The 25333-nt window shown below is 44.9% G+C and overlaps 1 protein-coding gene across 1 annotated transcript in view; it reads left to right on the top strand.

Annotated features, from left to right (window-relative positions):
• Positions 1–25033, top strand: part of Snap29 (synaptosome associated protein 29) — a 31146-nt gene extending 6113 nt beyond the window's left edge. Inside the window, exons 2-5 of the mRNA XM_069994282.1 lie at positions 8366–8562; positions 14739–14824; positions 19387–19482; positions 24738–25033. Of these exons, the coding sequence (XP_069850383.1) occupies positions 8366–8562; positions 14739–14824; positions 19387–19482; positions 24738–24895 (537 nt within the window). The 3' untranslated portion in view covers positions 24896–25033. The remainder of the gene's footprint in view (positions 1–8365; positions 8563–14738; positions 14825–19386; positions 19483–24737) is intronic.
• Positions 25034–25333: the final 300 nt, after the last annotated feature.

The following is a 25333-nucleotide window of genomic DNA, read 5'->3' on the forward strand; positions in this document are numbered from 1 at the left end:
TTCAGCAGAACCTAGGGAGAAAAAAGCCCCAAGCCCAAATGGCTACCATGGTAACATCATGGAGATTCAGTAGAATTCAAACAAAATACCAAAACTGCCCTGGCCAGCACAGCTCATTTCCATATTTTTGTAGCAGTCATCAGACACTGAAGCCATGCCAGGCATTCAGAGGGGTGAGAGAGACAAGAACACCACTCTTCTAGCCCAAGAGTTGGCCATTGAGACAATCTATTTTGATCCCCTCACAAATTAGACACTGTGCCACAGAGTGTGCCCTCCTATTCTGATCTTAGCATAGCCCATTTTTCAGCTGTGCTGCACAGAGGTAGCCCTCCAAAGCAGCCCACAGTGATTCTGAGGCAGCACACTTCTTACTAAAAGATTATACAACTGGGAGCCACTGGCTCACACATGTAATCCTAGCTATGCAGGAGGCTGAGATCTGAAGATGGCCATTGAAGGAAAGCCTGAGAAGAAAAGTCCATGCAATTCTTGTCTACAGTTAGCCTGCAAATAGCTGAAAGCAGAGCTTTGGCTAAAGTGGAGAATGCTACCCCTTGAGTGAAAAAGTTAGGGGACAGAACCAAGTCTTGAGGTTAAGCCCCGGCTCTGGCAACACACACACACACACACCTCTTTTAAGGACATTGATGTAAGGGAAGAAATGGTAAAGATTTCAGGAAGCCCTTGGGAATTACACAAGAAATCAAAAACAGAATTAATAGTCAAACAGAAGGCCAGAATTTTTATTTTAGGATCACTAGTAACACAATTCCAGGAACAAAAAGTAATTGTTCTTGGGGAGAAAAATATATTTTAGTGAAAAAGATAATTCATGAACTTTGAAACCTATTTTAGTCCATTACTTTAAGATACCAAGTGTCAGTATCAACTGTAACAATCAGAACCAACTGGGTGTCCCCAGCTTCAAGTCTTGAGTTTAAGCCCCAGCTCTGGCAACACACACACACACACACACACACACACACACACACACACACACACACACACACACACACACACACACCTCTTTTAGAGGCAGAAAGACAGCTACTAGATTATCAAGGTCAGCTGTGGCGGAGGAGTCTCTTACCCATCTTACCCATCTCTTCTTTGGCTTTAACCTATCTGACCTGCCTTTCTCAATATCCAGCCTTTCTTATGGATCTGTCACACAGGCTTAGCTGATCTCAGTTCCAGAAACCAAAAGGCCCAAGGCCCCCCTCATAAGTCACTTTGTGAACATAAACTCTGTGGCCTAGCCAAATCACTCAAGTAAACAGAAACTCTTATCAAGCAGGATATTTCAAGGGCAAGGAACCAGGCAAGGGCCAGATCTTTTTTGGAATGTGGGGATATAGACAACTCAATTCAGTCATCCACACATGTGAAATCAATGGCAACTAGCATCACCAACTAGCATCACCACCTTTGCCCTCGGTGAGTTGGGTTTTTTGGTTGTTAGTTTTTTTGGAGTGTGTGTGTGTGTGTGTGTGTGTGTGTGTGTGTGTGTGTGTGTGTGTGTGTGTGTGTGTGTGTGTGTGGTGTGTGTGTGTGTGTGTGTGTGTGTGTGTGTGTGTGTGATGCTGAGTATAGAACTCAGTCCTCATGCATAATAGGCAAACACTCTACAACTGAGCTACAAACCCAAGACAGCAGACTTTATTTTTTCTTTTTAATGTTGTTGTTGTTGGTTGTAGGGCTTGAATTCAGGGCCTGGGCACCATTCCCTGGACTTTTTCTGCCCAAGGATAGCGCTATGCCACTTAGAGCCACAGCACCACTTCATGTTTTCTGGTTGTTAACAGGAGATAAGAGTCTCACAGACATTCCTGCTCTCTCTGGCTTTGAACCATGATCCTCAGATTTCAGCCTCCTGTGTAGCTAGGATTACAGGTTTGATCCACTGGCACCCGGACCAACAGGTTTTCAAATAACCTAAGATCCATGTGACAGCTACTTCAGGCAGAGATCAGGTTTGAATGTGTTCCACACAGGTGCCTCTGCCAGGCTTGAACCTGCTCCCTTGGGAGAGCAAGGCATAATGGAGATAAATTTCAAATTTCTTTTATATATATATTTTTTTTTTTGGGGGGTCCGGTCGTGGGGCCTGAACTCTGGGCCTGGGCGCTGTCCCTCAGCTCTTCAGCTCAAGGCTAGCGCTCTACCACTTGTGCCACAGCGCCACTTCCGGCTTTTTTCTTTTTTGCTTATGTGGTGCTGAGGAATCGAACCCAGGGCCTCAGGCATGCAAGGCAAGTGCTCTACCACTGAGCCAACTCCAAATTGACATCCATATACTTATCAGTTTGTTCCTGAGATTAATTATGAACTCAGTATGGGAACCTTATCAGGAGAGATGAACATCATCTGATGTTAATAGGGATGAGTTAGACACTGCTCTTGAAAGGCTTTAGCATTTTTCCCTCCACGTTCCCTGCCAGATCCTGCTGGCTATCTACACCCTTTCCCTCCTTCCCCCCCTCCCCCCAAGTCATGGGACTTGAACTCTGGGCTTGGGCACTGCCCCTGCACTCTTGAGCTCAAGGCAAGTGCTCTACCTCTTGAGATACAGTGTCACTTCTGGCTTTCTGAGTGGTTTACTAGAGATAAGAGTCTCACGGATTTTCCTGCCTGGGCTGGCTTTGAACCGTAATCCTCAGATCTCAGCCTCCTGAGTAGCTAGGATTATAGGCATGGGCCACCGGTGCCCGGCTCACCCTTTCCCTCTTAATGCTGTCCCTTCTCAGTAACTCAGCTGTCCCAGACTGGCATGTTGCACCCTATGTCCTATGCTTTCTACCCTACCCCATTCTTTAGATTCCCTAACTTTTCAGCCTCTGTGTATGAATCTATCTGTCTGTCTGTCTATCTATCTATCTATCTATCTATCTATCTATCTTGTGCCAGTTCTGTGGCCTGAACTCAGAGCCTTGGTGCCATCTCTAGCTTTTTTCCCTTTCAAGGCTGGAGCTCACTTAAGCAACACTTCCACTCCTAGCTTTTTGGTGATTAATTGGACCTTTCCACCTGGGTGGACTTCAAACTTTGATCCTCAGATCTCAGTCTTCTGAGTAGCCAGGATTATAGGCATGACTCCTCTCCTTCCCACCAGGCCCCCTCAGCTTTCATTCTTTCCTCCAATCTTATCAGGACTCTCTGACACACAACTTCCTTAAACCAGTGGAGGAATCTTCCTCCCACCCTCCCGCACAGGACTACCCAGCGGAAGAGCCACCCCAAAGTGAATATAATGGCTTTTTTCCCATATCTCTCCCATGAGACTAAGCTTAGTAAAGCAAAGTCCTGTTCTGTCACCTTCAATTCCTAGCACCACAATGTAACTTTATCTCACTAAGCATTATCAGGACAGAGATTTGGAGGATGTGTTATTTCCCCCCACCCCCACCCCAAGTTCCTTGGAAGGGTACCTGGCAGTGAGTAGTTGCTCATTAATATCTGGGCAGTGATCTCTCAGCACCTCTGTGGGTGTTTTTGTGCCTTCAAGGATCCTGATAGCATTATGTCTTCTCAGAGAGAGACCTTGAATATGATGGGCCTGGATAGACATCACCTCACTTGAAACAGTCAGTACTCTCAAAGGGTCTTTGTCTACTTGCCTTCTGTTTTCCCTTGCAGCCTCAAGGATCACTTCTGTTTTCCCTTGCAGCCTCAAGGATCACGCTATTTGAAAAGACAAAAAAATAAAAAATAAAAAACAGCCAATAAGAAACTGGAAAAAAAATTTCTATTATACCTATATCCATTTTTCTCTTTCTCTCATTCCTTGACCTTGTACCACCAGTCCAGTAAATCCTTTTTCTGATTGTTTCTATTCTCATCTAACTTTTGGATTCCTTGCAGGACTCAAGGAGAGAGGGCAAAGGAAACCTTGTCACCTGTAATGCTAAGTAATCACTGTGTACTCATCCTTCCCCAAAGTGAATGGGGGTTTGGAGGATGTTCCACACTCACTCCCCTCACAGCCACCCTGGAGAAGACATTATATGGCCAGCTTCTTGTTTTGTTTTGTTTTGTTTTTGTATTTGTTGGTCATGGGGCTTGAACTCATAGGGCTTGAACTTGGGGCCTGACTGCTGTTCCTGAGCTCTTTTGCTCAAGGCTAACACTCTACCACTTGGAGCCACAGTGCCACTTCCTGTTTTCTGGGGGGTTAGTTGGAGATAAGAGTCTCACTGACTTTCTTGCCTAGGCTGGCTTTGAACCTCCATCCTCATGTCTCAGCCTCCTGAGCAGCTAGGATTACTGGCATAAGCCACCGGTGTCTGTGGCCTAGGCGATGTGGTCCACTTCTAAAGGATAGGAGTACACCTCAGGAGAGAAAGGCTTGAAGTCAGTCTGGGAATGTGGCTTAGTGGTAGAGTGCTTGCCTAGCATGCATGAAGCCCTGGGTTCGATTCCTCAGTACCACATAAACAGAAAAAGCCAGAAGTGGTGTTGCAGCTCAAGTGATAAAGTGCTAGTATTGAGCAAAAGAAGCTCAGGGACAGTTCCTTGGCCTTGAGTTCAAGCCCTAGGACTGGCAAAAAGAAAGAGTGGGGCGGGGGGAGGGCTGAGGCTTCTCTCTCTCTCTCTCTCTCTCTCTCTCTCTCTTTGTGCTGACATTGGGAGTTATACTCTGCCTTTGAGCACTGTCCCTTAGCTTTTTTTCTCAAGGCTAGTAGTGCTCTAACTCTTGGGTCACAGTTCTACTTCCAGGTTTTTGCTGGTTCATTAAAGATAAGAATTGGCTTCTAGGGGCTGGGAAGGTGGCTCAGTGGTAGAGCGCTTGCCTTGCATGCCTGAGGCCCTGGGTTCGATTCCTCAGCGCCCACATGAGCAAAAAGAAAAAAGATGGATGTGGCACTGTGGCTCAAGTGATAGAGTACTAGCCTTGAGCTGAAGAGCTAAGGGACAGCACCCAGGCCCAGAGTTCAGGCCCCACAACCGGACCAAAAAAAAAAAAAATTAAAAATTAAAAAGAATTGGCTTCTAACCCCTTTTTTAGATCCCAGCCTCCAGAGTAGCTAGGATTGCAGGAGTGAACTACCAGCTCCCTGGCTCTGCCAAGCCTTTCTTCCTTGTTGGTTGGAACTAAGTCACAAGCATGCTGAGTCCAGTGATTTTCTTTGCCTTGTAGGCAGCGTTTTAGCAGAAATCCCTCTTCATTGCTGACCTTGTAAGATCCAGTAAACACTATCTTCCAGCACACAGAAACTTCCTGGCAGCAGAACAACACTTCCTCTCTGGCCTTCCAGCCTTACTTGCAAGACAAGCCCACTCACCTATCTCTCTACTTCCATCGTAAACATCTGCATCAGATACCTGCTTTTGCTAAGCACAGGTTGCCCATGCCTGTAATCCTAGCTATTCAGGAAGATGAGATCTAAGGATTGGGGTTCACAGCCAGCCCAGGCAAGTCTGTGATAACTCTTATCTCCAATTAGACACCAAAAGAAAGCTAGAAGTAGAACTGTGGCCCAAGTGGTAGAGTGATAGTCTTGAGCAAGAAACTAAGGGACAGTCATCAGCTCCCCACCACCCCCCGCCCCGCAAAAAAAAAAAAAAAGATAACCTTTCCTCCCCAAGTCAGCACAGTAACACAGTCTGAGAGAATGTGTTATTTGAAAATAGAGGGAAAGTGAGATCTCACTTCTCACTGAAAACTGGGAAAGGTTTTTTTGTTTTGTTTTTGTTTTTCACTTTTTTTTTTTTTTTTTTTTTTCCGGTCATGGGGCCTGAACTCTGGGCCTGGGTGCTGTCCTTCAGCTCTTCAGCTCAAGGCTAGCACTCTACCACTTGAGCCACAGCGCCACTTCCGGCTTTTTTCTTTTTGCTTATGTGGTGCTGAGGAATCAAACCCAGTGCCTTGAGCATGCAAGGCAAGCGCTCTACCACTGAGCCACCTTCCCAGCCCTGGGAAAGGTTTTTTTGTCACCCCTTCAACACCCTTTATAGAGAAGGGCAGGGGAAGTGGTGGTACAAGATTAGTCTTGCTTAGGAAGAGCTGGCTGTCGGGGAAACCTCTCTGCTGGTATGACAACAAACCCTGGGCACACCCCAACCCCAACCAATTATCAACTGATAACTTTTCCAATTTCAAATTCAGCTGTTGTCCACAGCATGAAAAATCAGCTGGAACAAAGCTATTAGAAATAAGCTAGGTGCTGATGATTCCTGCTTATAATCCTAGTTACTCAGAAGGCTGAGATCTGAAGATGAAGTTCAAAGCCAGCCCAGTCAGGAAAATCTGAGACAAATAAGAGCTAAAAGTCAAGCTGTGGCTCAAGTGGTGGAGTGCTAATCTTGAACAAAAAAAGTTCAGGGACAATACCCAGGCCCCTAAGTTCAAGTCCCAGAATTGGCGCCTGTGTGCATGCACACGCGTGCACCCCCCCCCACACACACACACATTTGAGTGAGGCACTGGTGGCGCATGCTTGTAATCCTACTTACTAAAGAAGCTGCAATTGAGGTTCATGGTTCAAAGCAAAAAGTGGAGCTCACATGGTAGAGCACTAACTAACCTTGAGTACAAAAGTTCAGGGACAGAACATCCAGACCAGGGTTCAAGCCCCAGGACTGGCAAAAAATATAATAATAATAACAATAAATTTAGAGGTTTTAAATTTTTTACATAGTAAACAATGCTAAAACTTTTTTTTGGCCGGCTTGAACTTTGGGCCTGGATGCTGTCCCTCAGCTCTTCAGCTGAAGGCTAGCACTCTACCGCTTGAACCACAGTGCCACTTCCAGTTTTCTGGTGGTTAATTTGTAATAAGAGTCTCAAGGACATTCTGCCCAAGCTGGCTTTGAACTGTGATCCTCAGATCTCAGTCTCTGAGTAGCTAGGATTACAGACTTAAGCCACCAGAGCCAGGCTGCTAAAACTTTTTTTTTTTGTCGGTCGTGGACCTTGAACTCTGGGCCTGAGCACTGTCCCTCAGCTCTTCAGCTCAAGGCTAGCTCTCTACCACTTGAGCTACAGCACCACTTCCGGTTTTCTGGTACTTTATTAGAGATAAGGGTTTCATGGACTCTCCTGCTCGGGCTGGCTTTGAACCATGATCCTCAGATCTCAGCCTCCTGAGTAGGTAGGATTACAGGCATAAGCCACTAGCACCTGGCTGAAACATTTTTTTTAATATGTAACTCCCTAGACTCAGTAGTAAGATGAACAGAGTTTAATGGTTTTTTGGGGGGAAGGGTGTCGATCATGGGGCTTGAACTCTGGGCCTGGGCACTGTCCCTCAGCTCTTCAGCTCAAAGCTAGCACTCTACCACTTGAGCCACAGCACTACTCCGATTTTCTGGTGGTTAATTGGAGATAAGCGTCTCAAGGACTTCTTGCCCAGGCTAGCTTTGAACCACAGTCCTCAGATCTCAGCCTCCTGAGTAGCTAGGCTTACAGGCGTGAGCCACTGGTGCCTGGCTCAGTATTTCAGCTTTTTATCTATACAATAGATTTTGAAATTTTGTCTACTAGCTCGGTGCCAGTGGTCTCCTAGTCCCCTAGGCTGAGATCTGAGGATCATGGTTTGAAGCCAACTTAGGAAAATCCAAAAAGCCAGAAATGGAGTTGAGGCTCAAGTGGTATAACACTAGCCTGGAGCTAGCTAGGGATAATACCCATACCTCTAGTTCAAGCCCTAGTATTGGCAAAAACAAAAGCAAATAAACAAAAAACAAAGCCAAAGCAGATGGAGACCAGAGGGCTATTAGAAAGAGTTCCGCTCCAGAGATATTTGGGGCTTACTTGTCTGAAGTGGCTTTGAGAGGTGGTTTAAATCAAATAAAGACTGAGCTTTGCAAGGATACAAATGAGAAAAGTAACATGAGCAAAGCTTGTCAACTCTTGTTACACAAGTAGCATTTTAAAGCTGATGAGCTAGAGCAAGACATTATTAATAGAGGCTTAGAAAGGACAGACACTAGCCTATGAAATAGAATTTGAAGATTTGGCTAAGGCTGTAGGCTTAGTTGGCTCACTGAAAACCCTCATATCTGAACAGGAAGAATACAAGTTCCAAATGGTGTGAGAGAGGAGACATTGCCAGATCCTAGCCTGCCAAGAGTAGTCAGGACTGGAGGAGATAAAGAGGCTCTGGACTCTGACCCACAGGCATACCCCATCCCTTTGGGTTCTGTGAGCCAGGCTCTTAGGCAAAGAGATACAATAGCAAAGAAAGCAAGTAGAGGTAGGGGGTAGTAGGGAGAGCTAGAGGAATATGTTGTCAGAAAGGATAGCATACCTCTTACAGATGATAACATTAGTCTTAAGATGGGCTCCCTGCGGGTTTATAGAGGGCTCATCTGATCAAAGGGTATTAAAAACTATAATGCCACTACCTCTGGTTTTCCCCAGGAACTGGTCCGACAGCGAGGAGCCCTAGAACGAACAGAAAAGATGGTGGATAAAATGGATCAAGATTTGAAGACCAGTCAGAAACACATCAACAGCATTAAGAGTATGTTTGGAGGGTTTGTCAATTACTTCAAATCCAAACCAGCAGAGACTCTACCAGAACAGAATGGTACCCTCGTCCCCCAGCCCAACAGCAGGTAAGTATAGCCTCAGCCACTTGAATATGAAGTAGCCCATGTAAATTTAGTTGGGAGTAGGCAAGACTTTTAGGCCTTGCCAATGTCTTCATAGAATCCAGGAACAATGTAGGAAGAGATTCACTTTTAAACGTGCTGTAAGAAGGGACATGCTGATGCTACTTCTTCTTCTTTTTTTTTTTTTTTCAGTTGTGGGGCCTGAACTCGGCCTGGGTACTGTCCCTCAGCTCTTCAGCTCAAGGCTAGTGGTCTCCCATTTGAGCCACAGCACCACTTCTGGCTTTTTCTGCTTATGTGGTGCTGAGGAATTGAACCCAGGGCTTCATGCATGCAAGGCAAGCACTCTGCCACTGAGCCACCTTCCCAGCCCTTTTTTTTTTTTTCAGCACTGAGCAAATTTTTATTTAAAAACTAATGAAAGGCAGGCACTGGTAGCTCACACCTGTAACCCTAGGGAGGCTGACATCTGAGGACTGTGGTTTGAAGCCAGCCTGGACAGCAAAGTCCCTGAGACTCTTATCTCCAATTAACCACCCAAACAGCCATAAATGGAGTTATGGCTCAAGTGGTAAAGCACTGGCCTTGAGCAAAAAAAGTTCAGGGATAGCACCCAGACCTTGAGTTCAAGCCCCAGTACTAGCACAAAAACAAACAAAAACCTAATGAAAGTATATAATAATTACATTGACTGAGCAGGCACCAGGCTTTGATCTTAGGATTACAACATACAGCATAATAAGTGGTCAATTAATGCTAGCTACAATGATTATTTTCTTGTAATTGATTTGTTCTTAGAACTTGAAGAAGAGGAATCACTATTATCCTATTAGAAGTTATATTAGTTTGCTCAAGTTGACATTTCAAAAGAGCACACAGGATTGATACTTTCACAGTTTTGAAGGCTGGAAGTCCAACATAGCTGATTTCTTCTGAGATCCTTTGCTGTGCCTTGTAGATGGTCACTGTCTTACCACATCTTCAGTGGTCCTCCATCTGTGTGTATCTTTATCTTAAATCTCTTCTTTTTTTAAATTATAGTTTTTTATTATTATGGTGTTGTATAGAAGGGTTACCATTTCAGGTAATGAGAACCTTTCTTTTTTTGGACACTGTCACTCTTCCTTTGCTTTCTCCCAGTTTCCCCCTTCCATCTCTGTCCAGAAGTTACATAGGTCATTTTCCACATACTGTATACTGAACACCATGATTACATTTCTTTTGTTGTTGTTGTTTTGTTTTTGTTTTTGTTTTTTTGGGTCCGGTCATGGGGCCTGAACTCTGGGCCTGGGCACTGTCCCTCAGCTCTTCAGCTCAAGGCTAGCGCTCTACCACTTGAGCCACAGCGCCACTTCCAGCTTTTTTCTTTTTGCTTATGTGGTGCTGAGGAATCAAACCCAGGGCCTCAGGCATGCAAGGCATGCGCTCTACCACTGAGCCACCTTCCCAGCCCCCATGATTACATTTCTTCACCCCTTTTTCCTTCCCATTTGGTGGTACTCCATTACCCCATCCTCTCTTCCCCCTCCCCAGCAAAAGAAAAAAAAAAACTCAAAGTAAAACCTACCACCACCACCATCAACAGCAACAACAGACATGCTGCTTCTGATTGTATTCATCTGATTGACATGTAGTCTGTAAATCTTCACAAATGAAGTTTCTAAGCTGGATACCAGTGGGTGATATATATAATCCTAGCTATTCAGAAACTTGAGACCTGAGGATCATGGTTCAAAGCTAGCCCAGGTGAGACTCTTTTCTCCAATTAACAACCAAAAAACCAGAAATGAAACTGTGGCTTAAGTGGTAAGAGTACTAGCCTTAAGTGAAAAAGCTAAGGGACAGCACTTAGGCCCTAAGATCAAGCCCCAGTGACAACACACATAAGAAAAAACTATTAAATTCCTGCTCCAAGCCAGGCACTAGTGGCTCACACCTGTAATCCTGGAGACTCAGGAGGCTGAGATCTGAGGATTGTGGTTCAAAACCAGCCAGCCTGGCCAGAAAAGTCTGAGAGACTCTTATCTCCAATTAATCACCTGAAAACTGGACAGTACCCAGCTGTGGCTGAGTGGTAGAGTGCTATCCTTGAGCAAAAAAGCTCAGAGACAGTGCCCAGGCCCTGTGTTCAAGCCCCAGGACCAACAAAAACAAAAAGGTTGGGAATGTGGTTTAGTGGTAGAGTACATGCCTAGCATTCGTAAAGCCCTGGGTTCAGTTCCTTAGTACCACATAAACAGAAAAAGCTGCAAGTGGTTGTGTGGCTCTAGTGGTACAGTGCTAGTGAGCAAAAGAAGTTCAGAGACAGTGCTCAGGCCCTGAATTCAAGCCCTAGGACTGTCAAAAAAAAAAAAAATGCTGCTCCAGTCATTGTGACTCCAGTGCTTTGAAAGAGAACATTCATCTTGGGGCATTTAATCAATACAAATGTGAGTCACTTTACAGAGCCAGGCTTAGTGGTTCACATCTGTAATCCCATCTACTAACGAGGCAGACCATAGGAGGGTTGAAGTTTGAGGTCAGCCCAGGCAGAAAAGTTCATATTACCTCCTTTTAACTAATAGTTGGGCACAGTGGCATGCACTTGTCATTTTATCTATAGCAGATAGCTTATAATAGGTGGATCTAAATCCAGGCAGGTGCCCAGGCAAAGAAAGATTCTATCTAATAAATAACCAGCACAGAGCTGGGCGCTGGAGGCACACCTGTAGTCCTAACTATTCAGGAGGCTGAGATCTGAGGATCACAGTTCAAAGCCAGCCTGAGCAGGAAAGTCTGTGAGACTTTTATCAACTGGACATGGCACTGTGGCTCAAGTGGTAGAGTGCTGGTCTTGAGCTGAAGAGCTGAGGGACAGCGCCCAGGCCCAAAGTTTAAGCCCCACGACTGACAAAAAAAAAAAAGAAAAACGAAAAGAAAGAAAGAAAAGAAGGAAGAAAAAAGGAAAAGAAAAAAAAAGAAATAGGAGAATCTCAGTCCAGGCCAACTTGGACTAAAAATGTAGAACCTTGCCTGAAAAATAAGCAACTCCAAAAGGATTAGAGGTGTCATTCAAGTGGTAGAGTATTTAAGTTTGAGAAATGTCTTAGCAAGCTAGCAAGACTGTGTTTCATGATACAGGTTGAGTATGCCTTTCCTGGAATGCTTGGGACCAGAAATGTTTCAGATTTCAGAGTTGTTCAGATTTTGGTATATTTTGGCTGAGTATTCCTGATCCAAGAATGTGAAATCTCGGGCTGGGAAGGTGGCTCAGTGGTAGAGTGCTTGCCTTGTATGCAGGAGGCCCTGGGTTCGATTCCTCAGCACCACATAAGAAAAAAGAAAAAAGCCAGAAGTGGTACTGTGGATTAAGTGGTAGAGCATTAGCCTTGAGCTGAAGAGCTGAGGGACAGCGCCCAGGCCCAGAGTTCAGGCCCCATGACTGGACCCAAAAAAAAAAAAAAGTGAAATCTGAATACTCTTAAATTCAAAAGTTAGTGTGTGTGCCAATAGTGGGGCTTGAACTGAGGGTATGGGTACTGTTCCTTACCCTTTTCACTCAAGGTTGGCGTCCTGCCACTTCCAGTTTTGGGGTAGTTAATTGGAGATAAAAGTCTCACAACTTTCCTGACCAGGCTGGCTTTGAGCCACAGTCTTCAGGTCTCATCCTTCTGAGTAGTTAGAATTAAAGGTGTGAGACACCAATACCTGGCTAAAGTTTTTTTGAGTGCTAGCACATTGTCCAAAACATTCCAGGGTCTGGAACAGCTTGGATTTTGGACCTTTGTTTTCAAGATTTTCTAAACTGTATCAAAGGAAATAGTAAAATGTTCATTTGCTTTGAACTATGACATCTCCCTTGCACAAACCTAGAAGTAGAGAAAGCCCCTGGGAAGCTGGCAACATTGGTTGGCTGGCTGGTTGGATGGCCTGTTCATTGGTTTTAGTACTAGGAAGTAAAGCTAAGGTTTTGTGCATGCTAAGTATGCACTCTACACTGAGCTAACACCCTCAACCTATTTCTTTTTTTCTTCTTGTGCTGGTACTGGGGCTTGAATTCAGGATCTAGATGTTATTATTTAGCTTTTTCCCCTCAAGGTTAGTGCTCTACTACTTGAGATACACCTCTGTTTCTGGCTTTACTGTGGTTAATTAAGAATTAAACTCTAGGGGCTGGAAAGGTGGCTCAGTGGTAGATCGCTTGCCTTGCATTCATGAGGCCCTGGGTTCAATTCCTCAGCACCACATAAGCAAAAAGAAAAAAGCCGGAAGTGGCGCTGTGGCTCAAGTGGTAGAGTGCTAGCCTTGAGCTGAAGAGCTGAGGGACAGCACTCAGGCCCAGAGTTCAGGCCCCATGACCAGACCCAAAAAAACAAAAAACAAAAAAAAACACTTGATGACAGACACCAGTGGTGTATGCCTGTAATCCTAGCTACTCAGAGGCTAAGATCTGAGGATCATTGTTCAAAGCTAGCCTAAACAGGAAAGTCTGGGAGACTCTTATTTCTACTAAACTACCAAAAAGCCAGAGTGGTGCTCAAGTGGTAGAGAACTAGCCTTGAGCAAAAAGAAGCTCAGGAACAGCACCTAGGCCCTGAGTTCAAGCCCCAAGTCTGGCACCAAAAAACAAAAAAACCAAAGTAAAGCAGCTGTCATATTTTAGTGAAATAGACTTCAAAGTACTCAGTATTATATACCCTGCCTGGTCTTCCACCAAAAGATCAGCGCCATTAAGTGATCATGTTCTTGCCATTACTTAGAAAAATTGTAGAAGCCGGGCGCTGGTGGCTCATGCCTGTAATCCTAGCTACTCAGGAGGCTGAGATCTGAGGATCGCGGTTCAAAGCCAGCCCGGGCAGGAGAGACTATGAGACTCCTATCTCCAATAAACCACCAGAAAACCGGAAGTGGCGCTGTAGCTCCAGTGGTAGAGCGCTCGCCTTGAGCTGAAGAGCTGAAGGACAGCGCCCAGGCCCAGAGTTCAAGCCCCACGACCGACAAAAAAAAAAGAAAAATTGTAGAAAGCAAAATTGTTTGTTTTATTGAGATAGAGTATCACTGGAGCTCACTGGAGCTCAGGCTGGCCTCAAACTTGTGATCCTCTTACTTTAGCCTCCCAAATGTTGAGGCTACAGGCATACCCTACTATATCCAACTGGAAAAAGCAAAGCTTTTTTTTTTTTTTTTTTTGGTCAGTCATGGGGCTTGAACTCTGGGCCTGGGCACACTGTCCCTCAGCTCTTGAGCTGAAGGCTAGAGCTCTACCACTTGAGCCACAGTGCCACTTCCGGTTTTCTAGTGGTTAATTGGAGATAAGAGTCTCAGGCACTTTCCTGCCTGGGCTGGCTTTGAACCTCAATCCTCAGATCTTAGCCTCCTGAGTAGCTAAGATTACAGGCATGAGCCACCAGCACCTGGCTAAAAGCAAAACTTTTTATTGGAACAGCTCACAAATGTGTAAAGCCATTACCCAAATGTTCATTTGGGGTAAATCTCACAGCTTTGTAGGCAAGACTACTACAGTGGCCCTATGTGGTTTCTTCCTCTGTGTGTCCTAAGCACCTACATTCTGCCCAACTATTAACATGGCAGGAGTCATAGCTTTAAGACAGTAAGTACATTCTTTTTTTTTTTTTTGGTCATGGGGTTCAAGCTCAGGGCCTGGGCACTCTTCCTGTGTTTTTTGGCTTAACATTAGCACTCTGTCACTGAGCCACAGCACTACTTTTGGTTTTCTGGTGGTTAGTTGGAGATAAGAGTCTCGTGGACTTTATAGATGTGAGCCACGAGCACCCGGCGAGAACACATTATTGAGGAAATTATAGAAGGGAGGCTCCTTCTTGGGGCCCCAAAAAGAGGAGGTTAGAAGAAAGATGAATAGAGTAGCTGACCTTTTTTGTGTGTGTATATGTGCCAATACTGGGGCTTGAACTCAAGACCTGGGTGCTGGGTGTGCTTCAAATGGTAGAAAACCTTCCTAGTAAGCACAAGGCAGTGAGTTCAAACCCCAGCTGTGCTTCTAAAACAGTTATGTTCCTCAGCCCACAATGCCCCGAAGGGCTGCTCAGATCCCTGTTTTGTCCAGGAGTTTAATACAGGAGTTGGTCAGGAGTTGAGCATTTGCTAATCAACACAAGCATCACTTGAAATGATTGACAACACTGATGTTTTTGCTTTGCAAATGTTTTGTTTTTATCCAGATTGAAAGAAGCTATAAGTATAAGTAAAGAACAAGAGGCAAAATACCAGGCCAGCCACCCAAACCTCAGAAAGCTGGATGATGTAGGTGAGTAGAGATCTGTGTACATGTGCACATTTGGATCCTGGAACAAGAAGTTTCTAGCTTTGTCCCTAAGGGATATGGAGACAAAATACTGTCAGCAGTGGTAGGCAGGGGCTAGATGACAGGCCTTACAGACTGGTTGTGCTCTTGGGGAACCAAAGATACGGGTTAAACTGGGTGCCAGGTGCTCACATAGATAATCCTACTTATAAGGAGGTTGAGTTTTGAGAATCACAGTATGAAGTCAGCCTGGACAGACAAATTTAGTTAAGCAGCAAAAAGCAACTTAAAAAAGGCCTAAGTGGTAGCACACAAACCTTGAGGAAAGAAGCTAAAGGACAATGCTCAGGCCCTAATGTCAAGCCCCAGTACCAGCACAAAATAATTGACAGGAAGGAAGGGAGGGGGTTACACTGGGATTCTTTGTTCCCTGTCTTCTTCCCTCTACCTTGGAGGGTGAATTAAGAAAGTGGGAGTCTTGATATTCAGAAGGCTGAGATTTGAGGATTAAGATTTGGAGCCAGTCTAAGTAGACAAATCTAAGAGACTCTTAGCTCCAGTTAGCCACCCAAAAAGAAGTGGAGACACCACTCAAGTGGTAGAGTGCCAGCCCTGAGCTCAAGAGTGCAAGACCCTGAGTTCAAGCCCAAGAACCAGCATTAAAAAAAAGAGCACAGAGAAGGAATCATGCTGGATTGCAACCAGCCCTGGCAGGAAAATCCATGAGACTCTTATTTCCAATTAACTACCAAAAAGGCTGAAGTGGAGCTGTGGCTCCAGTGAGACAGCACCCATATGCTGAGTTCAAGCCACAGGACCGCACCAAAAAAAAACAAAAAAGTTTAATAAAATTAATAGAACAAAAAGGAGAGATCTGATGGAGAAAGCACCTAGGCTCAGGACATACTAAATGGATACAGTTCGTTCTGAAAATGTAAACCATAGGAGAAAGCTAGAGAAAACTAAAATACAAAGGGCCCAAGAAACCATCCTCAATATCTCTCTGAAGAAGGAGAGAAAGAGCTTGCACACACATACACACCCCCACCAAAAAAAAAGAAAATAAAAAAAAAAACATAACTTAACTTTAAGGTTGGAGTTTTCATTTATCCCTGAGCTCTTTTTTTTTTAATTAGTCGTTGGGCTTGAACTCTGAGCCTGGGCACTGCCCCTAAACTTTTTCACTCAAGGATAGTGTTTCATTTCTTTGAGCCACAGCACCACTTCCAGTTTTCTGGTGGTTGATTAGAGATAAGAGTCCCACGGACTTTCTTGCTCTGGCTGGCTTCAAACTGTGATCCTCAGATCTCAGCTCCCTGAGTAACTAGGATTACAGGCATGAGCCATTGGCACCCAGCATCCCTAAGCTTTTCATTCAATGCTAGTGCTCTTCCACTTAAGTCACAGCTCCAATCCTCACATCTCAGCCTCCTTAGTAGCTAGGATTTCAGATGTGAGCCACTAGTGCCCAATTTAACACCATTTAAACATCTTTGATTTTAAAAATGTGTCTCTGCAGAACTAGAGGGAATTAGGGAAAAACATACAACAGCAGGACCCATCAGCTGCACTGGACATTGACCAAAATGAACTAAGCAATTCAATGGCAGAGATGGGAAGGAGGGAACAAGTGGGAAAGAGGGAACAGCTGATGCTATGCAAAACAAAAGAAATGTACATATCACCCAATGTGGAAGAAATAACTGTATTGCAAAGCTCATAGAACTCATAAATGTTATAGACCATTATAGACAATTTGTCCTATGAAAGTTAGAATGTGTTTTTGACTTTAACTAAGCTTCACTATCCCACAAGACTATAAAATTTGGGAAATTACGTAACCACTTAGCGTGAGCTGGTGGCTCACACTGTAGCCTAGCTACTCAGGAGGTTAAGTTCTGAGGATTGCAGTTCAAAGCTAGCCCGAGCAGGAAAGTCCTGCTCTTATCTCCAATAAACTCTTATCTCCAATAAACCACCAGAAAACCAGAAGTGGCTCTGTGGCCAAGTGGTAGAGCACTCACCTTGAGCTGAAGAGCTGAGAGACAGTGCTCAGGCCCAGAATTCAAGCCCCATGATCGGGGGGGGGGGGGGGATAAATAAATAAATATATATATATATATATATATATATATATATATATATATATATATATATGCATGCCAGGTGTAGTAGCATGCACTTTTAGTCCCAGCTACTTAGGAAGTTGAAGCAAGACAACTGCTTAAGTGACATAGACTCTGTCTCAAGAAGAAAGGGAAGAGCCAGGTGCCAGTGGTTCATGCATGTAATCCTAGCTACCCAGGAGGCTGAGATCTGAGGATCTCGGTTCAAAGCCAGGCCAGGCAGGAACATCCATGAGACTCCTATTTCCAATTAGCCACCAGAAAACCAGAAGTGGTAGAGCACTAGCCTTGAGCTAAAGAGCTCAGGGACAGTACCCAGGCCCAGAGTTCAAGCAACCACCACCGAAAAAAAAAAAAAGTAGGAGGAGGAGGGGGAGGGGGAGGAGGGGGAGTAAGATTGAAGGGATAGCTCCATGGTAGAGTGTATGGCTAGTATGCACAAAGCCCTAAGTTTAATCCCAGCACCAAAATTTAAAAAGTAAAAATAAGACAGTCTATCTCCTATGTCTTATCCATGGACCTGTGTAGTTTTGCATTGATGCAGTTTCTCTATTGTATCATTATTTGTATGGGGCTATTTCTAGGATTTGTATGCCACATCTATCCAGGTGATAGATAGGCTGAGGTTCTTAGGTCTGCCAAGGGTTGAGGGAAAGACTGGAGTCTTTCTATGCTGCTCTCCTGGGAACATTTTCCTCTAACCCTTCAACCCACCCAGGATTCTTCCTCCCTGGTATGTTGCATATATTCCCACCCCTGACTCTTCATGCCCCCAGAGCCAGCCACTTCATCTCTTCCACACATTTTCCAGTTTAAGATCAGCGTTGTGGCTGAGCACCTTTAGCTCATGCTAGTAATCCTAGCGACTCAGGAGGCTGAGATCAGAGGATTGATGTTCAAAGCCAGCCTGAGCAGAAAGGTCTATGAAACTCTTTTTTTTTTTTTTGGGGGGGGGGGTCCAGTCATGGGGCCTGAACTCTGGGCCTGGGCGCTGTCCCTCAGCTCTTCAGCTCAAGGCTAGCGCTCTACCACTTAAGCCACAGCGCCACTTCCGGCTTTTTTTTCTTTTTGTTTATGTGGTGCTGAGGAATCGAACCCAGGGCCTCAGGCATGCAAGGCAAGTGCTCTACCACTGAGCCACCTTCCCAGCCCGAAACTCTTTTTTTTGAAGCTTCTTTGATGCTGTACAGTGGGATTACAGTTACATGAGTTGCCGCGGACCAGCTCTGTCGGGAAGACAGAGGACACCTAGGGGAGGAACCTGGAATGGGGGGGAGATGGCAAGGTGGCTCAGTGGTAGAGCGCTTGCCTTGCATGCATGAGGCCCTGGGTTCCATTCCTTAGCATCACATAAGCAGAAAAAGCCAGAAGTGGCGCTGTAGCTCAAGTGGTAGAGTGCTCAGCCTTGAGCTGAAGAGCTGAGGGAAAGCACTCAGCATCCACTCCTCTTGTGTGTGAGTTGTCTGTTTGCCATCTCCCCCCCTATTCCAGGTTCCTCCCCTAGGTGTCCTCCGTCATCCCGACAGAGCCGGTCCGCGGCAATGAGTACATTTCTTTTTCTTTTTTCTTTTTTTTTTTTGGGTCCGGTTGTGGGGCCTGAACTCTGGGCCTGGGCGCTGCCCCTCAGCTCTTCAGCTCAAGGCTAGCACTCTTGAGCCACAGCGTCACTTCCAGCTTTTTTCTTTTTGCTTATGTGGTGCTGAGGAATCGAACCCAGGGCCTCATGCATTGCAAGGCAAGCGCTCTACCACTGAGCCATCTTCCCAGCCCAATGAGTACATTTCTTGTCAAGCATGTGAAACTCTTATCTCCAGTTAACCACCAAAAATCTAGGAGCTGTGGATCAAGTGATAGAGCTCTAGTCTTGAGCAAAAAAACTCAGGAGCAGCACCTAGGCCTTGAGTTCAAGCCCCAGTACTCTCTCTCTCTCTCTCTCTCTCTCTCTCTCTCTCTCTCTCTCTCTCTCTCTCTCTCTCTCTCACACACACACACACACACACACACACACACACACACACACACACACACACACACACACACACACACAAACTAAAAACAAATATCAATGTTGTGATGAGGCTGGAGGTGTAGCTAAGGTGGAATGCTTGCTAGTATACACTTTTTTTTTTTTTTTGTCGGTCATGGGGTTTGAACTCTAGGCCTAGGTGTCTTCAGCTCAAGGCTAGTGCTCTACCACTTGAGCCACAGCACCACTTCTGGTTTTCTGGTGGTTTATTGAAGATAAGAGTCATATGGGGCTTTAAACCATGATCCTCAGATCTCAGCCTCCTGAGAGCCACCAGTGCCCCACACAATACTCTTAAATTCTAGCCTCAGGACCCCCCTCCCCAACACACACACACACACAATCAGTTTCATGAAGCAACATTTCAAGGGATATCAGTTAATCATTCTTTTGGTGTTTCTTTTTAAACTCAGATGCTGTCCTTGAAGGGCCTGGTTCTGTGAGTAATGAGACTTACCCAAAGAATCCACACCTTCGAGCCTATCACCAGAAGATTGACAACAACCTAGGTAAGACTGAGAGCTGTAGAGCCTCTGTAATCTACTTCTTCCTCCAGGCAGTGTGTGCCAAGCACAGTTCATGCACCCTAAGCCACCCAAACCCCACCCAGCATCGAGACTGTCTCACTGCCTCGCTATCTCAGGAATCCATCCATTTTTCTCCTTGTTGTATTCAGTGCATCTGAGCCATCTCCACTGCTGGCTTGGATCCTGACAGCAGCATAGACCTTCAAGTCTCTGTGTGGCCTAAATGCCGCTTGGATACAACCTCTTGTTTCATCCTTTCTTTTTTTGGGGTCCGGTCATGGAGCCTGAACTCTGGGCCTGGGCGCTGTCCCTCAGCTCTTCAGCTCAAGGCTAGCGCTCTACCACTTGAGCCACAGCGCCACCTCCGGCTTTTTTCTTTTTGCTTATGTGGTGCTGAGGAATCGAACCCAGGGCCTCAGGCATGCAAGGCAAGCACTCTGCCACTGAGCCATCTTCCCAGCCCATTGTTTCGTCCTTTCTACCAGGCCACATGGAGCCCTGTTTTTCCCTTCTGTGACATCATGCTCCTGAGGATTGGTGGGAAGGTTCCACAAGCTGACTCTAACGAGCATGAAGGAAAGCACTAGGCCTGGTTAAAAGTTAGAACTTACCTTGGCAAATTGGCCACACAGCCCTGGGAGTGATCTTTCAAAACATGTCAGGTGGAAGCCAGGTGCTGGTGGCTCACACCTGTAATCCTAGCTACTCAGGAGGCTGAGATCTGAGGATCGTGGTTCAAAGCCAGCCTGTGCATGAAAATCCATGCCACTCTTATCTCCAGTAAACCACCAGGAAAACCAGAAGTGGTTCTGTGGCTTAAGTGGTAGAGCACTAGCCTTGAGCTGAAGAACTGAGGGATAGCGCCCAGGCCCAGAGTTCAAGCCCCACAACTGACACACACACACAAAAAAAAGGTTAGGTGGAAATTCTTCCAAAACTCTTTCCCCAAAACTGACTTAAAACACAGTCCAAAGCCAGGGATTGGTAGCTCATACCTGTAATTCTAGCTACTCAGGAGGCTTAGATCTGAAGATTACAGTTTAAAGCCATTCTGGGCAAGAAACTCCATATGACTCTGATCTCCAAACCACCACCAAAAAGCCAAAAGTGGAACTATAGCTTAAGTGGCAGAGCACTAGCCTTGAGCAAATAAAGCCCAGGCCCTGAGTTCAAGCCCAGGTCCAGCATTTAAAAAAAAAAAAAAAGAACTATATTTCTGCTACCCACTGTTACTTTTGGGGGGATTGTTAGCCTTTTGTTTTGTTTTATTGAGATATGGAGTCTTACAGTGTTACCCAAGTAGGGCTCAAACTCCTAGGCTCAAGCCGTCTTCCCACTTGGCCTGGAGAGTAGGCAGAGCACATACCCAACATCTTAGCATTTTAGACCTTGGTCCATGCCTACCAGAGAGGTTGCTTCCAGGACACCAACAGAAGGGGAAGAACCTATCTCTGTGCTCTTTACACCCTCAGGCTTTTCTCTAAACCCCACCTAACCTTTACCCTCAGAGCCCAAGGAAGCCCCATAGAACCATTTCTCACTTTTGTCCCCCCAACTTTGTCATCCAGAGCCAGAGACCTCTGCAAGGCAGAAGGTGTGTCTGTGATTTGGCCACTCCAAAGAAACTCAAAGGGCCAGCATCATACCTGTAAACCTAACTCTGAGGATTATGGTTTGAAGCTAGCCAGGCAAGAAAAATCCATGAAACAGATGCTTATCTCCAATTAACCACCAAAAAAACAGAAGTGAAGCTGTGGCTTAGGTGGTACAGTGCCAGCTCTGAGCAGAAAAGCTAAAGCATAGCATCTAGGCCCTGAGTTCAAACCTCAGTACCGGCAACACAAAAAAAGAAACAACCACCACCACCCTTCCCCCCCCCCCAAAAAAAAAGAAAGAAATCCAAAGTCCCAGTCTTCAATCAAGAGAAAGATTGTGGCTGGGAACCTTGATATCTTTGGAGTCTGCTGGCAGGGACTAGAGAAGATGGAGAAAAGAAGGATTCTGAGTTCAAGGATCATGTGAGCAGGATTAGTGTTAAGACTCTCCACCCTGGAGGCAGAGGATATGCAAGAGAAGAGTGAGGTAGAGGTGAGCAGCTGGCTCAACCATAGCCAACTGGCCCTATAGGTCACATAGGCATGTTTAGCACTTTACCCTCCTCTCAAGGATTCCCACTGCCTGCCTGATGGCCTGGAGGCTGTACTTTACCATGCCTTTGATCTCAGCCTAAATGTTTGCCTATCCTTGCTGTCCTAGAGCCCCAGAAGCTCCCCAAAACCTGGGGTAACTGTTTAGGTTTTACTCTCCAGAGACCATAAGGTCATTGAGTTTCAGTAACTTCAAGAAGCTGGGAACAATTGCTCAAGTCTGTAGTCTTAGCTGCTTGAGTGGTGGAGATTGAGGGAATATAGTTTAAGTAAAGCCCTGGCCAAAAATAAAAAACATGAGACTCAATCTCAATTAACCAGTGGCTAGGCACTGTCATCCTACCTACATGGGAAACACAGATAGGAGGATTATAATCAAGCCAACCCAGGCATAAAGTAAGACTCTCTCAAAATTAACCAACTCAAAAAGGTACAGAGTATGGGCATTAGTAGTTCACGCCTATAATCCTAGCTACTTAGGAGGCTGAGATGTGAGGCTCCTGGTTCAAAACCAGTACAGGCAGGAAAGTCCATAGACTTTTATCTCTAATTAACTACCAAAAAACTGGAAGTAGAGCTATAGCTCAAAGGGTAGAGCACTAGCCTTGAGCACAAAACCTCAGGCCCTGCATTCAGACTCCAATATGGAGGGGGTTGGGGGAAAGGTACTAGGAGATTGCTCAAGTACTAGAGTATGTGCCTAGCCAGCACAAGGTCTTGAGCTCAAATCCCAATACCACCAAAAATAAAATAAAATAACCTCAAAGAGCATAGCACACTTGGAGTAGTAGCACCTCCCTCTAATCCCCACTAAGAGACTGAGTTGGGAGAATCAAAAGTTTGAGACAAGTCCAGAGAATAACAGATAAAACCAAATAAATTGTTAAGACTGTATCAAAATAAAAATTAAAAATAAATCACTGGATGCCAGTGGTTCATACCAGTATTTGTAGCTTCTCAGAGGGCTGAGATCTGAGGATCACCGTTAAAGCTGGTCTGGGCAAGAAAATCCTTGAAACCCTAATCTCCAATTAACCAGCAAAAGCACAGAAATGGAGCCGTGGCACAAATAACAGAGTGGTAGCTTTGAGTGAAAAAGCTAAGAGATAGTGCTCAGGCCCTGAGTTCAAGCCCCAGTACTGGCACCAAAAAAAGCACATACATATTAATAATAATAATTAATGAAAATAAAATTTAAAAGGATTGAGGACATAGGTTAGTAGTAGAGTACTTGCCTAACATGTGCATTTAATTGCCACAAGGGGAAGAAAACCAGCATAGAGCCAAAGGCTATTTAAAAAAGCACCTAGCCAGGTACTGGTGGCTCACACCTGTAATCCTAGCTGCTCAGGAGGCTGAGATCTAAGGATCACAGTTCAAAGCCAGTCCAGGCATGAAAATCCATGAGACTGTTATCTCCAATTAACCAACAGAAAACTAAAAGTGGAGCTGTGGCTCAAAGTGGTAGAGCACTAGCCTTGAGCAAAAAAGCTGAGAGATAGCAACCTGACCCTGAGTTCAAGCCCCACCACCAACAAAAACAAACACACACCAATTTTTGTTTAAATTGTAATGCTAGGTTAAATGCTTGTATGTCCTGACCCTTTTCACTTAGTGTATAATCATAAATTTCACAAGATAGAAGGTTTACAAATACAAGTTTTTGTCTCTCTTCTGGTTCTGTACTGATTAGCTCTTCTCAGTATGAGGGGAGAGTATAGCCCTGGATTGTCCCCAACCCAGAATGCTTGCACATGGCCCATATACCATGCATATACACGTGCACACACACACACACACACACACAGAATCACAAACATTGAAAAAAGGCCTAACTACTCAACCTGTCAGAACTAGACAAGCCAAAACTCTTCTCTGCAGTTGGTGTCTTCACCAAGAGATAGAGTCCCTCAGCATGTCTGTCCCCCATCGTTGCCCTCATTTCTCTTCAAAGCATCTGTTCCCAGGACACCTTTCCCAGACTCCCAGGACTGGTCACACAGCCTTGTAGACATTATTCTTTAAAATGAACATTAGAATACCAGGTATAGTAGCTCATACCTGTAATCCTGGCTACTCTGGAGGCTGAGATCTGATTCAAAGCCAGACACAAAAGTCTATGAGACTCTTATCTCCAGTTATGGAAGTGGACCTATGACTCGATTGGTAGAATGCCAGACTTGACCAAAAAAGCAAACCAAGAGGTCCTGAGTTCAAGCCATAGTACCAGCACACACACACAAAGAAAAAAGAAAAAAAAAAAAAAAAGGATGTTAGAGCTAGGTGTGGTGGTACACACCTATAATTCCAAGCTACTGAGAAGGTGGAGGAAGGAAATCACAAAGATTCAAGGCCAGCAGGGAAAAAAATGTAACAAAAACAAGAGCTGATGTATAGACCTAGTAGTATAGTTCTTGTCTAGCATGCTGGAGACCCTGAATTTAATCCTCAATACCAAAAGAAAAAAAAAAGTGGTGAGTTGGTATGGCTCAATAGTAGAGTGCCGGCCGGGCGCTGGTGGCTCACGCCTGTAATCCTAACTACTTAGGAGGCTGAGATCTGAGGATCGCGGTTCAAAGCCAGCCCGGGCAGGAGAGACCGTGAGACTCTTATCTCCAATAACCACCAGAAAAACCGGAAGTGGCGCTGTAGCTCAAGTGGTAGAGCGCTCACCTTGAGCTGAAGAGCTGAGGGACAGCGCCTAGGCCCAGAGTTCAAGCCCCACAGCCGACCAAAAAAAAAAAAAAAAAAATAGTAGAGTGCCTGTCTCTCCTATGCCTTTGGTTTGATCAAGTTGAACTTGGGATGGAAGGGGAAGACACTAGAAAAACAAACACTATTAATAGTTGGTTATTCTGGGGAGGGATGGAAAATGGCTTTTACATTAGGCTCATATTATTTTTTAGTGAGTAACATATATTTTTCACTTCTCCATATTTTGGAAAATATAACCAAAGCCCTAGAACTTACCCTGTCTTAAAACACAGAGGACTACATAATCCATATGTCGCTAACCTGGAAAGGTTAATGAATTTGTAGGTGCCATGATTACTTTTACTCAGTCCTGCCTGTCATTTCCTTCTCTCACAGATGAGCTATCCGTGGGACTAGGCCGTCTGAAGGACATAGCCCTGGGGATGCAGACAGAAATTGAGGAGCAGGATGACATTCTGGACCGACTGACAAACAAAGTGGAAAAGTTAGATATCAATATAAAAGGCACAGAAAGAAAAGTTCGACAACTCTAGAAGACAGAGGTGAAAAGATTTCCATGGTGATGAAAAGATTTCAAAAGATCTCTCTTTAAATTCCCAAGAAATTTTACTTATTATTTAGTATGTGATTAACATATGTTTGCACATGTTCTAATAGAGTGAATTTTAAGAGATTTTTGTTGTTGTTGTAATGAAGAAACGTGTGTTCCACTTTTTCTTAAGGCCAACACCTTCCAAAATTCTTTCAGCTGAATTTCCTGAAAGATTTTAGTCTGAACTCCACATACTATGGGGCTGGAAGGAGTAAAGAAGTTACATTTCTCACTTTCATGAGTGGATGGAAAGATGTGGATAGAATTTCAGTCTTACCAGCCACCTCTATTTCCTCATTTACTGAATTTCTCACAGTAAGGAACCTTGGGTTTACAGCAGGAGGGTCCTTTTCACAGATTTGTGTAGCAATGACTGCAT

This window comes from Dipodomys merriami, unplaced genomic scaffold (assembly GCF_024711535.1).
Source record: "Dipodomys merriami isolate MVZ:Mamm:240054 unplaced genomic scaffold, mDipMer1.0.p SCAF_45, whole genome shotgun sequence".
Lineage (NCBI taxonomy): Eukaryota > Metazoa > Chordata > Mammalia > Rodentia > Heteromyidae > Dipodomys > Dipodomys merriami.